The 13,939-nt window shown below is 40.2% G+C and overlaps 1 protein-coding gene across 1 annotated transcript in view; it reads left to right on the top strand.

Annotated features, from left to right (window-relative positions):
* The first annotated feature begins 865 nt into the window (after positions 1-865).
* The window catches only part of pinx1 (PIN2 (TERF1) interacting telomerase inhibitor 1), a 34,748-nt gene continuing 21,674 nt past the window's right edge, over positions 866-13,939 (top strand). The window contains exons 1-6 of the mRNA XM_034698978.1: positions 866-935; positions 2,813-2,922; positions 3,036-3,128; positions 3,522-3,609; positions 4,961-5,050; positions 12,829-12,911. Of these exons, the coding sequence (XP_034554869.1) occupies positions 917-935; positions 2,813-2,922; positions 3,036-3,128; positions 3,522-3,609; positions 4,961-5,050; positions 12,829-12,911 (483 nt within the window). The 5' untranslated portion in view covers positions 866-916. The remainder of the gene's footprint in view (positions 936-2,812; positions 2,923-3,035; positions 3,129-3,521; positions 3,610-4,960; positions 5,051-12,828; positions 12,912-13,939) is intronic.

Below are 13,939 nucleotides of genomic sequence, written 5' to 3'. Positions count from 1 at the left end.
TTTCCAAAAATGTTCAGTGCTGTCCATGCTCCAACGTTTGGTGACAGAGCAATCTTGTTCTACACAGGGAGGCTGCCACTTGGGTTTAAACCCAGATCCAGCCTGCTTCCTCCTTTGGGGCCCTGGGTGGTCAGTCCCAACTTTGGCTGCCCCTCACATACTTTAACTCTCCCTGTCCAATTGAAAGTTACTAACCAAATGTCTGTCTATCATGAGTCTGGTCCTGCTCGAGGTGACTGCCTGTTAAAGGAAGTTTGTCCTTGCAGCTGTAACTTGCTAAATGCTGCAGAGTGCTCTGCTCATGGTGGATAAGATGAGATCAGACTGAGTCCTGTCTGTAAAATGGGACTGGATCTTATCCTGTCTTGATGTTGGGTCTTTGTTATAATTTAACATAGAGTATGGTCTAGACCTGCTCTGTTTCTAAAGCATCTTTAGATACCATTTGTTGTGATTTGGTGTTATATAAATAAAGATTGATAGATTGATTGATGTATGATTCTTTAACTGTGAATGATCACATCTTATCACTTCTCTAATCACCCACCAAAGCACTCACGTATGAACAAAATAATGCATTACTAATATTTATGTACTATGCATGTTTACTATTCCTGTAGTTTTGAGTTCATTGAACCCCTGTGACCCGGCTCTCGCCCCCTGTTTTCAGCTTTGTCTATGCGGCTAGAGCGCCCTCTCTTGGCTAATTTTATCACTTGCAGCTGTTAAACGAATGAACTGTTATGCTATTAGGAGATATAATACACAAATTAATACGTAATACAAAAATAATACAAAATACGAAACTAATACATTTTAATAAAGACGAAAATTAAGCGGAAGTGGAAATATTTTCCATCAGGCATTATTTTGGACGCCTCATTCGGCTTTCGTGACGCTTCACAAGGACCCCAGGATGTCCATGCTGGCAGAACGTAAGAACATTTATTTTTGACATTTTCGAGTTATTTCACCTCTTAAATCAGTGTTTGAGTGTGTTTTTAACATTTTATGATCGAAAGGAAACGTGGACACTTACTGAGAGGACACTTTCTTAAAAAAATCGCTCATTTATTCTTAGTTCGTGAAGTTTTCGAGTAGCTAGTGATAGCTTTGTCGTTAGCCTCGGCTGTCTGTAAACACGTGCTGTGCCCTGTTACTTTATATCATCAGTAACAGCAGCTCACTTAAAGGTCACTGTATACCTAGATATTTCTATTTGTTTGCTGTCTGTGTTATATGAAGTTGTTGCTAGATCAGACGCATAGTTTCCTGAATGCATGGGGCACATCTGTGGTGTGAACTTTGCCCTGATGTTGACAGCTCTGTGACATGCTCAATGTTAAAAACATGACTTTCTGTCAATATATCTGTACACTAATCACACAGATGATAAATAAGAGGAACAGACTACACTATCAACACTGATCCCCTCCTTATTTTTACTGCTATAGCTTATTGGTACATAGGTGACACACACAGTGGTGTTGTATCAGCTGTTTGAAAGGAAAGCTGATGATTCAGACCTATTATTTCGGGTAAAACAGCTCACCTGTTGTCATTGATGCATACTTGGAATGGGATCAGAACATCATCTTTCTTTAACCATCACTTCATTAAAAAAAAAAAAGGCAATTAAGAAAGACAGGTAATAAAATGAGTCTTCTCTAAGTCCTTATAGCAATACTTTTGCTTTATAATGTGAGAGTCCTGGGTTGGGTTTTCTTTTATAAGATGCCAATTTGGGCATATACATGCTTTTATTGTGATGATAGGACAGTGGATAGAGTAGGTATATTCTTATTTATAAACTGATACTGGGGAAACTGCCATCTCCCCTCTGTACCCTTCTCTACACCAGCTCTACTGGATACCAGTTACAATCCTCTAATTTGTTACTCTTCACTGTACCCTGAGTTTTGACGGATCTAGGAAAAACTGCTTTTTCTATAATGCACCTTGGACATACAATCTTGGAATAATCTTCAAAAAGAAGTAAAATTAGTCACGTTTAGAAATATTGACTGTTGTGATGTGTCCGTGTTGTGGTGTTTTGTAATTCTTTGTATGTTTGTAATGCTCTGAGGCTGCTAGCTCGGCCAGGTCTCTCTTGAAAAGGAGATTTTAATCTCAATGGGTCTGCCTGGTTAATTAAAAAAATAATACTGCAGAGAGACAGTGGAGAATTACCTTCCCCTCCAAGGGTCAAAATGTGGGATGCACGATTTAACCACTGAGCAAGATTGGCACCCCAAGCCTTTCTTATATGAGCACTATTCTAATAATAGTAACAATAATGACATTGGTGTGCTTATTTGTACACCATAATCAAAGCTAATGATCCTTGTCTGATTATGTTAATAACATTATCATAATGACTTCTCAACAAACCCAAAAAAGATCCTTGTGCTTGATCAGTGTGGTCTGCTTCTCTGCTTCACTGGATGGGTGTCCACATGTATCAGCAGAGCAAAACACAGGGAACAGACTGTGATCTAATGAAACAGCTGTTTGCATTATATGATTAAAAACAATGTCTTAATCCTGCACTAGGTTCCACTTTAGGTGCTGTTATGTGTTAATCTGGTAGACATCACAAAACCCTTTCACACAGTCCTGCAGAAATCTGCTTGATAGATCACCTAAACCAGTTTAGTGAAAGGCTTTTTAAACATGTGTGTGAAATGATCAGTCACCCTGCAGGCACAATCTAAGACATTGCTGTTTTTAATCTGGTTCTTAAGACTGAACTGCCCCAGATCATATAAACGTGTTGGCTGTAATTTAATGACTGCTCTTTTTCTCTCTGCAGCCCGGAGGAAACAGAAGTGGTCTGTTGACCCCAGGAACAGCGCCTGGAGCAAAGATGAGTCCAAGTTTGGCCAGAAGATGCTGGAGCGGATGGGCTGGTCCAAGGGAAAGGTTGGTGTTGTGATGACTCTCTGCCATCCCCGCTGTCAGTGGCCCTTTTTCTAAATGCTGTCCCTGATTGAGTGAGTCGATGATCATCTTTTTATTTCTCTTTTCACATTAAGGGCCTCGGCAGGACTGAGCAGGGCTCCACCGAACATGTGAAAGTGAAAGTTAAAAACAACAACTACGGTCTTGGAACCTCGGCCAGCCAAGAGGTGAGCACAGGAGAAACTTTTAACAAACTATAGAAGCTCTTTAGTTATTTTTCCACTGATGTTTTTCAGAGGAAGCAAAAAGAAAAGGATCATCATAGTTATTTCAGTACTCATAATTATGGGTCGACTGATCATTGGCCTGGCAGATTATCAGGAACTGATATTCAGCATTTAACCAATGATTTGTATCAATATTTTGTTTTACCGATGGCAGATAAAGTGTATTGATTAGAAATTGTGCAGGAGTGCCTCTGCATCTGTTTTCCTTTGGTTAACTTGTTTGGCAGTCCTTCACTTCTATATATAAAATACCTTTGCTCAACACTGGAGGAGATTTTTTGTCAGACAGAAGTTGTTCTGGCTCTGTTGTGCTGAGATCTGCTGTGTTGACAGGATAACTGGATCGCCCACCAAGATGATTTCAACGAGCTCCTCGCTCAGCTGAACAACTGCCATGGTCAAAACAACAACAACAAGCCAGGTACGTACAGACAGCTACAGCTCAATGTTGTTGTTTTGCATCCTAAAATGCATGCACAACCGACATTCACAACCATGGCAATATGTACCATCATGCATTGCAGTGTAATGGAAAATATTGGACAGATGCTAGGAACACAACCAACACGTTACCTCAGATTCTTCCTCAGAGTTTGAAAGAACACAGAAGTTAATCTTTGTTGGCGTTTTTTGCCCAAATCATAAAATCTGTTATTACAGAGTCCACTATCTTTGATGGGATTACGTCAATTTCTTAATGTCTTTTATCAGTTTGAAATAAAACAGACAAGGTCCTAAAATGTTAATGCAACACTCTGGCTCTGAATCAGACTGAAGTTCAGCCTCCTCTGAGTAGTTGCATCCATTGGTCAGTAGAGGGCGCTGCACTGCAACATTTAGATAGTCGCTGATATGCGCTGAACATGTTCAACATCACTGTTTCATCAAAGTCAGCAAAGAGGTGCAGAGACTGTAATGTGGTGTGAATGCAACTTTGTCACCATCTTTTTTGAGATTATGATGTTTTTCATTAGTTTTTGAACATATAACATTTTACTGACACAGTCCCCCTAAAAGAAAAAGTCAAATCATAAATAAAAATCAGACTAAGAGGAAACAAAAGGATGGGTTTATATATACAGTTGTGCTCATACGTTTACATACCCTGACAGAGTTTGTGATTTATTTAGCCATTTTTCAGAGAATAGGAATGTTAAGAGATTTTTTTTTTTCTTTCACGCATGGTTAGTGGTTGGGTGAAGCCATTTATTGTCAAACAACTGTGACATATAATGACAACAGAAACTACACAAGAAATCATAAATTCTGCCAGGGTATGTAAACTTATGAGCACAACTGTATGTGTTATAAAAATAAAATATTGTAAAATAAAAAAAAATAGTAATAATCCTGACAGTCAAAATAAGTTAAAGAAAATTACAACTTAAATGAAAGAATAAATAACAAAATAAGTAGATAAAAGAGATCTCCCTTTTGTCACAGTTCATAAGGCCAGAGTACACCGGGCCTTGCTGAGTGATCGGTCAGAGGTCTGAATACAGCTTCCCCTTTATTCTTTAAGAACTCAGTGCCCTGCGCCACTCTTCAAGTAACATTCAAGATTTGTGTAAAGAAATGAAATATATCAGGTCTTTGCTGATTCCAGTTAAGCAGGATGTATTTCTTTGCTGTATGAGATATTATGACGATCCTCTTCGTCGTTACTGGATCCAGCACAGTGTCCAGTTCTGTACCAAAAAGGTATCGTGTTGGGGACGTTACTAGTGGTAATTTCAAAACCATAACATGATGTTTTCTTTTATGATTCACAGAACCTCCATCAGAGGAGCAGAAAGGATTCAGCCTGGAAGCAAAGTCCAAGACATCCAGGAAGAGGGTCCACTACATGAAGTTCACTAAAGGTGGGTTCAGTTCTCTGCAGCAGGCGGATCAGACCATCAAAGTGGGATCAGAAAGATCAGGATTTTCTCCTTTTCTTTTAAACTTTCAACCAAGAAAAAACACCAAAATAAGTTTGGGAGGGTTTATGAGACTTGAAGTTGCAGAATGGTTGGGGCAAGCAGAAGGGTGTAACAACTAAAGCCATATGTATGTGATGTGCCAAAATACAACTTCACACATCCATATGAGCAGCTGACATTTCATGATCACATTCATGCAGCTCTGATCCGACACATCCTCTGATCAATGCTGCTTCATGTACTTCTGAAACTCTTCCTGCATCCTGCAGCAAAAACCTCCCGCCTCGTGTGTTCATGGCAAAGTAGAAAACATTCCTTTTTGTACATGCGTCCGTCTTTAAACAAACTCTTACAGGGTAGCTCTGTGTTTATTTAGCTGAGCACCTTTATCCAGGAACAGCTCAAGTGCGGCGCCTCCGTCTTTGAAGTTTTTCAACCCTTCATAATTTCCAAACAGTCTGACTAACGGCCTCCTTTGAGCCTCCTGCGGACAGATGCTGATCAGAGGGCTGTCTGTCTGTCCGTCTGTCGGCCCTGTGCTGGGTCACATGGCCGGGTCAGTCGGCCCGGTCAGTGCTCGGGAGGGTTATTAATAACTTCTCCTTCTACTTTCATTACTCCTTTACACGTCAGGAAGTGGAGATCTGCTGGTCAAGGCCAGAGCGCTGATACACAAGAGGAGGAATGTAGTGCTTGGGTCCACTGAAGACTGAAATTAATAATCAACTAGCCCACAGTTTAATGCTGAGTTGCTTTAGTTTAGAAGGAGCATAGTTGAGTGATTAAAGGCTCTCATTCTCAATAAGCTGGTCAGGGCACTCCTGAGTAATTAGGTTTGTGTTGGACTTGAGGTTCTATGATGTAGTTTGTGATTTTTGGATGAAAGTATTCAAGCAGCTGAGTTCTGAACATGTGTTCGAGTCATCAAACTCTTAACTGTTTTTCTTTCTGGGTTCAAATGTGCCTCATCAAGTCAGCAAACATGGAGAAAACAAAATATCTCAACTTTTACCTCACCTGGAAGAGCCTTCTACATTTTACGTCATTCAATAGCAACTTCCTCTTTCCTGTTTGGGGCATCTGGCATGTCCATTTACAACCCCCCCCCTCCTCAAAAACAACACCTCCCAGGGGCTGTGCGACCCATTAGATGACCCTGCCTGATAAAACGTGGCCTCGGACTCTCCCTCAGCTCCTCTCTGCCTGTTTTCGTGATCTTAAATTGGCAGGAGCCAGAAAAAGACTGAAGCGCTGATGGATGAGATGCACCCTGAAATGAACACGACACAGAAAGTATGAACATTAGAGGTGTGACGATGACGGCGGCTCCCCTTCTTTCCCTTTATGTGCATTTATATTCTCTGGAACCAGAACATATTTGTTGTAACAACACATTCTTGTTCAAGGTGGAACTTTTTTTGGCACAGTTGCGTCTCTGTTGCATAATTTTGCGGCTTTAATCATTGATCCATGCTCTTTTTAAATCACACATTATTTATTTTATTGTTTTAATATTATTTTATTTTATTTATTTATTTAATCTTATTTAATCTAATTCAATCAAATTGTATTTCATTGATATATTTATGTTTTTTTTATTTATTGATTGATTGATTTAAAGGGACCGTGCATATTTATGAACATTTCAGCATGGCATCAATGTTAATATGCCAGAGTAAGCCATAAGGCAAATTTTCATCTGTAGTCCCGGCAGGTCAAAACAGAGTTCATAACAAAAGATAAGTAATTGCTTAATTTTTAAAACTTGTTTGGGAATTTTTTATGCATTTTACGAACGTAGGGCGTTTGGAAAATGTATCCAAACTAAAATATTTCATTGCATTTCACTGAATGGGGTCCAATTAGGCCTGTCAAAAGTGTATTCATTAAATTATAAACTAATCACTGAATTTCAGACAGTAATCTCTATCAATCCCATTTTTAATCCCATGTTTAAAACTTCATTATTTTGCATTTGAATACATTTTAAGTCTATATTAACAATAAAGTTAAATTAAATCCTTCACATACTGTTCATAGGTTGAATATTAGTACATCTATTTAACTTTTTTCATTGGCACTTGAAATGAACAAGACAAGTCCAAACTCATTGTTAATCATTTTTAAAGGGCCAGCTCACTTTTACTCAAAATGCCAACCACAAACTTTTTCAAATGATAGTTCTTAATTCTTACAAAGTCTCTTCTCAGATTAAGTTTTATTAGGAACACCTAAATAAATCTAATACAGCTCTGCAAAAACTATTTCTTGTGTTTCTTTTTTTGATGAAACTGTTCTAGGGAGGCATGGATTCACCTTTATGCTTTCTTAAGGCTGATTTATACTTCTGCGTCGCCCTACGCAGCAGGGGCTGACGCAGACATGAGCCCCTCATACTTCTGCGTCGGTGTGTCTGTGTCGCGCAGCAATTCTCCGCCGAAACGCCTGAGGGCAGTGCGGTCTCTCTGATAGCCGGTCGCCTGCTTCCGGTCCCGCTACGATCTCTGTTTACTTTTCCACATCGATTCAGAGCGTGTTATGTTAATCTACAGCTGATACATGTTGCTGTTTATCATACAGACATGATTACATGAAGAATAGAGAGGAGGAGATGAAATACACGGCCGATGTGTGGCCGATGTCCGGGACCCCGGAAGTGCTGTGAATGCGGGAAAGACAAAGCCGTCGAGCGGACCAATCACAGAGCTTGCGGTCCGCGTCGGCTCTACGCGTAGTTACATTTTGGAGGAGGTGCACGTCAGCTACGTGCGTAGGCCTCTGCGTAGGTACGGGAGCTACGCGGACCTACGGCGTAGGTTACGCCGTCGATTCGACGCAGAAGTATAAATCAGCCTTTAGGAGCTAATGCTTTGCAACTAACCTGAGGACGTGTCTTAGACCTGAGTCTTCCTAAATGTTGACTGTCCTGCAGTCAGTTATCACACATTTAGCGAAAGACGTAGTTAACTTGTTTGATTCGGCTTTACTTAGGTGCAATTAAAGGGTTAAAATAGCAAGCAAGTAAAAGAAAACCTCAATCACATATAGACCAAAGCGCTACAGCAACAGTGTGTAGATTTATTTTTCCTTTGTTTTGCTCTATGATATGCCTTGTCCTATCTCATACAGCTGATGTTTCGTTGTGCTGCTTATCTCATTGAAAACAATACAAATTTGATTGCAAAAAAAGGTACAGTGTGTAGAAATGTGAATATTAATTGATATCTAACAGTTACATTGTAGATTGAAAAGCTCCCTTGCTCACCCCTCTCATTGGTGAAGCTCAACAGCGACACAAGCCTTCAAGGACAAGAAGCAGCTGTGAGATATGAGTGATCCGGCATTTGTCAAGTTTGCCAATGCACTTTGGAGAGCCACTCATTACATACTATAACTCATATGTTACTAGTTTGTCCTTTCTGGGATACCGTAGAAACACGGCGGTGCAAGATGGCATCCTCTTTGGAAGGGAGCTACTCCTTAAGGAGAAATAAAAGGCTCATTCGTTTTTATATCCAGATGATTATACAACAATTTAAACATACTAATGATTATTATATTTCCATTTCTACCAAATGGACCTCGTATCTTTAATGCTGACAGCTCAGGTCATTTCATGTAGTCATGATTAAAATGTGAGACCTCAATGTGGCATAAAGTCTCATCAAACTGTGATGATCTAAAAACTTTCTCTGCTTGGATCTCACCTTTAAAAGTGACCTCATTGACCTGATGAAAAGTGCTGCATATAAAACCCTCCTCAGTCATTCAGAAAACCATGTTTTTTTTCGGACGTCCACGGCATGTCGTCGGTGAACTTGACTGCCTCCCGCCCTCTTTACATATGGACCTCTTGTACGTCTTGTGTCGCTGACTAATAAGGTCTGATCCGGCCGGACTTTAAGTTCTAATCCATTTGAAGAGATCTCTCCCATTATCAACACCAGCTGTCTAAAGGTCAGGCCGGCAGCACCTGATGATCGTGCTTCTTGCTGCACTGGCACACTTTCTTTCCCTGAGTGTCTTTGTGTGTCTCAGTATGAGATAAAGACGATAGAGGAGCGGTTTGGAGGTATGCAGGTTGGAGATGCATTAAGGGGAATTTGATCTTAGGGCAGTGTTTTAGGAGGCAGTTGATGTGTTGATTTATCTGTTATTAGCAACATGACACCTCTTCCTCTTCAAAGAGGCCATTGTCGTGCAACAGAAGCAACGCCGGCTCCTCCTGTTTGTCCCTGAACTTCAAGAGATCAAGCGCCCTCCTTTTCTGTCAGTTTCTCAATACTGAAAGTCAACAATTGTTTACACTTCTCTTGTAATGATTGGCAGCAGCTACAGAAAGCACATTCCTACATTATTTCTCATTTTCTCCTTCTGTTGACATTGCTCCTCCGAGTCAAGCTTGTGGTCCGGATTGACACGAGCCACAGAGGAGTTACCTGGAAACAAGTTACCGGCCACGCCTGTTTGCAGGCTGCTGCTGGCTGCTCAGGAGCCGACTACCCTCCTTGTGAAGCTGCTGCCAAGTTAAGGCTTGGTAATAGATTTAGTGTTGCTAAGCTCGTTAAAGGAGAGGTTGCACAAGTCAGGTCCTACTCTCGTAACTCTGGATGTGCCGAGTGCAGGCAAAGGTCAGCCCTAAACTGTTGCAAGACACTTTAAAGCTCTTTATTTTTCAAGTTTAGTCATTATTTTCCTCCTTATGCATTAATTGGTTTATTCTCATTGAAACGTTGAAACATGAAATGACGCAGCCAGAGCGGCATTTAAAGAACCTTCCAATCATTCCTCAGCTCCTCCTCCCTACTCGCCTCCTCTTCTTTATTATCGATATCCTGCTCATGCCGGCTCCCTCACTGCCAGCCTGGAGGATTGATGGCCTTTGTTTGTGGGGAAAGGCACCAAAATCTCCGCTACTCAGGTCCAGGGCCCACAGCATAAACCAGTAACCCAGTTTTAATTGCTGCCTCCATCTATCACCTGTCACAGCAGCAAGGGTGGCTGATGCAGAATTTAACTCCAGCTCCGTCCGCTGCTCTGCACGGTTGGCTTTGTTGCAGTGTTTGAGCTTTTGACAAAATGAATCTCTGCATTTAATAAACACACATTAAATAAAAATAGTGATCATATATTCTGTTATCAAGCTGAAAGGGATGAAGGATTAACATGCTGGTTCTGTTTTGTTAGTGATTTCTCTGGAGAGTCTCAGATATCTGTTGTTCTGGTTCTTCTGGTTGTTATCTGTATCGACGGTTGCCTTTTTAAAGATGTCCTGGAAACCAGCATGGAATCACACTTTCCTCCACGTGTTAGCAGAGCCTGCTGTTAGAGCCTTAGAGATATGAAGCTCTTTTTGTTCCTTATTTTAAGCTTTTGTGGTAACAAGTGACTTAGACCAAGCGCACAATTTCCAGATCTCCATTTATATCAATTGTTTCTATGCTTTCTTTGTAAAATTCCACTACATACAATCAAATATGAAGCATGAAAAGCATTTTAATACAGACTTCTAGGCTCTAACTGCTAAGCAGAAGTACTGAGAGACATCTTATATAACCTAGTGACTCTAAGCACCAACGAGAAGTGCTCTGAAATTGAGATTGTGGTTGCTGCAAGTGCTAAAACCACTGCAAGTGAACACAGGCCCTGAGTCTTTTCTGTTGATTTGCAGAATGAACTTAATGGATATTTATCTTTTTCTCATTGATATCTTTTTCAATCAATCTTTATTTCTATAGCGCCAAATCACAACAAACGTTTTCTCAAGACTCTTTCCAAACGGAGCAGGTCTAGACTGTACTCTGTGTTCTATTCTTAACAAAGACCCAACATCAACACTGGATAAGATCCAGTCCCATCTTACAGACAGGACTCAGTCTGATCTCATCTTAATCCACCATGAGCAGAGCACTTTGCAGCATTTAGCAAGTTACAGTGGCAAGGACAAACTTCCTTTAACAGGCAGAAACCTCCAGCAGGACCAGACTCATGCCATCTGCCTTGACCTTTTTGTGTTTGATTGGCAGATCAGGATATTTATGCTCCTTCTAATTTGTCCTGCAGAGCGCAGCTGATCAGAGTAAATTAGCATGTAGCTCCTGTGTTGATTAGAATATTTTCATTCAAACAGGACAAGGAGCAACAGATTTTCTGAGATTTGAGGATGCTTTCAGGCAAGATGTCTTTGTTTTGTTTTGGTTGGCGAGTTGATATTAGTAAGAGAAGTTTGTTTCATTTCTTATCTGCCCTGTTTTCTTATTGGATTAAATGCAAGCCAGCCTATTTTGAAATAATAAGTGGATGATCGCTGAGATCTACGTGACGATTAACTGAACAGTTTTTGACTTTGACCTCCGTTTTGTTAACTCTCTCAAGAAGTTCCTCTCAGAACTTTTTGGCTGACTCGTATGACTCTCACAGAACCACACCTGTTTAACAGGTACGTGTTTTTAATGCGTTCTTCTAGTTTTGTTGTTATTGGCAGCAAGTGTAGCATGACGTGGTTTGTCATTGATTCAGAAATATGATTTAAAGTTGTGTGTTGGCAGAGTCTGATTAAACTGATACATAACCACTCAACCAGTGGAAGGAGGAACCAGCACAGGCATGTGGATGTTAACCTGCTGTGCTAGCCCTGCTAACTGTAGCCACACTCACCACTTTGACATTTTTCCCCTACAAGATATGCTTCATTTTTTTTTTTACCCTATAAAAGAATCTGTTGATTGGGATTTAAACTCCTCTTTAAACATCTGGGAAACTAGTCTCTCCAGTTCTTCCCTAATCCAGACACCTTTTAAACGTTTATGGGAAAAGAAGTGTTGAGCTCCTTTTTATCAGAACGCTGTTTTCTGCACTTTCACCTAAAGGCCTGACAGTTTTGACAGCTACTTCCTCCTCCGAACGGCAGAAAGGTCAGTTTGAACATAATTTTAAGTTTGACCTAAAGTCCACTTCATGACAAACACCACAGACGGGGCCCCACTCTTCTTCTCTCCTCCCCCTCCTCCACGTTTGTTTAGTTTTGGACATACTTTCTTGGTTTATTTCTTAGACCTGCCGGTGCAGCGACTTTCAAAGCCAGGAGCAGATAGGGAGATAGAGGTTTAAAAGCAATAAATAACCAAATGTTATCAGAGCCGCGCTGAAGGAAGAGGATGCAGCTGTACGAACAGGACCCGGGCTCGAGACAGGCGACTGTGTGCTTCAGGAGTCTTTGAGGGCCCGGCTTGAAAATGGGAATCCGGAGGCGTGGCGTGGCAGACCTTTTCATCGGTTTATTTGTCTTTGCTGTTTTATCCCTGGAGCAAAACGCAAAACCATGCACCCCCCCTCCCTCCCTTACCTCCAACACACACACACACACAAACATGGTCAAAGTCATGTTTTCAACTGCAGCAATCACATCAAAACATTTGTCCTGCAGATTCCTATATGACTGTAGTTATTTCATCTTGGAGGTGTGAAGGTGTGCACTGTGAAAATGAGACTTGGAATAACTCTTGGATTACCTTTAGTACATTTATAAATACAAACACCCAGCAGTGCATCAAAGTATTGATTTTTTATGTGGCAGATTTCTGTTTTTCTTTTGTCCTGTTTCGATCCGCCTTTTTTCTCTCTCTCTCTCAGAATAATAAAACCATAAAAACAAAAACAACCGTGCTACATGTGATTGTCAAGTTTTAAAAAATGCATGTTTTTTATGCCTCTTTTAGGAAAGGATCTGTCCTCCCGAACTGAAACCGACCTGAACTGTATCTTCGGAAAGAGAGGAGGACCGTCCAAAGATCAAGAACAGGTAAGAGACGTGTTGTCTTTTTACGTCATCCAAGATGAGAGAAAAAATATATTTGTTGATACTTGAAGGGCAGAGGGCCACAGATATTGAATGAGCTCAACAATGGGTTAAGAATGTCACATTTCATCTCCATCTTCAAGAAAAAGCTAAAATTACAACTTCTGGAAATGTATGATTAATGTACTGATCATATCAATGCACCCACTAATTTATGTATGTAACCACAATATTGGGATTGTTTGTTATATGTCTGTTAGTATGTTGTTGTTGTATCTTGTCTGTTGCCACTTTATTTGTGGGAAATTGTGCCCCCTATTAAAAGCTTTAAATAGCTTCTTTGGGGTCACCCCTTTCCACACATCCAACCATTGTGACATGTTTACTGAATATATATATAGATGTATATTCGTGATGATGTGTGTGAATAAACTTAACTAAAATTAGGGCCAAAAAAAGCTAAAATGCTTTTCTAAATCAAAAGAAAGCAAGAAGAAATAATATGAAATCACTTTTTCGCCTGAGAAGTTTTAAAATTAAAATGTATTTTCCTTGATTATAAATTATTGCAAACATAAAAGACTGAAATATTCCAGCAAAAACTGAACAGAGGGAACAAAAAGACATTAAACATGGACATACAAGGAAAGGAAACAGAATATAAATCAGATATGCAACTGACAGATTTTGCATAAAGTTCAGGAATAGGATAAAAAAACGTCAACACTGGAGTATTCTAAAGAGTGATCGAGTCATGGATATAAACTCTGACTCTCCTTTCACATTCAGATTTAGTGATCAAACACACCTGTCTCCAAAACCTTCCAGTGTCTTTATATATGACCATGAAGTAAACACACAACTTCATTTTAGGGGTTAAGTTATTCTAGTTACTGTGTCTTTAACTAAGTGCACTTGTTCAGGAAAGGATGATCCTGAGAGCCTATGACTGGCGAGGAGTCTGAAAATATTAGAGCTCTGCAGTCGTGAAGTGAAGAGGCCCGATGTTGCTCTTTTCCTGCACTTTTTCC

Source organism: Notolabrus celidotus, chromosome 13 (assembly GCF_009762535.1).
Source record: "Notolabrus celidotus isolate fNotCel1 chromosome 13, fNotCel1.pri, whole genome shotgun sequence".
NCBI classification, from domain to species: domain Eukaryota; kingdom Metazoa; phylum Chordata; class Actinopteri; order Labriformes; family Labridae; genus Notolabrus; species Notolabrus celidotus.
Note: the sequence above shows the minus strand (reverse complement) of the source record. Positions and strands in the feature narration are given on the sequence as shown.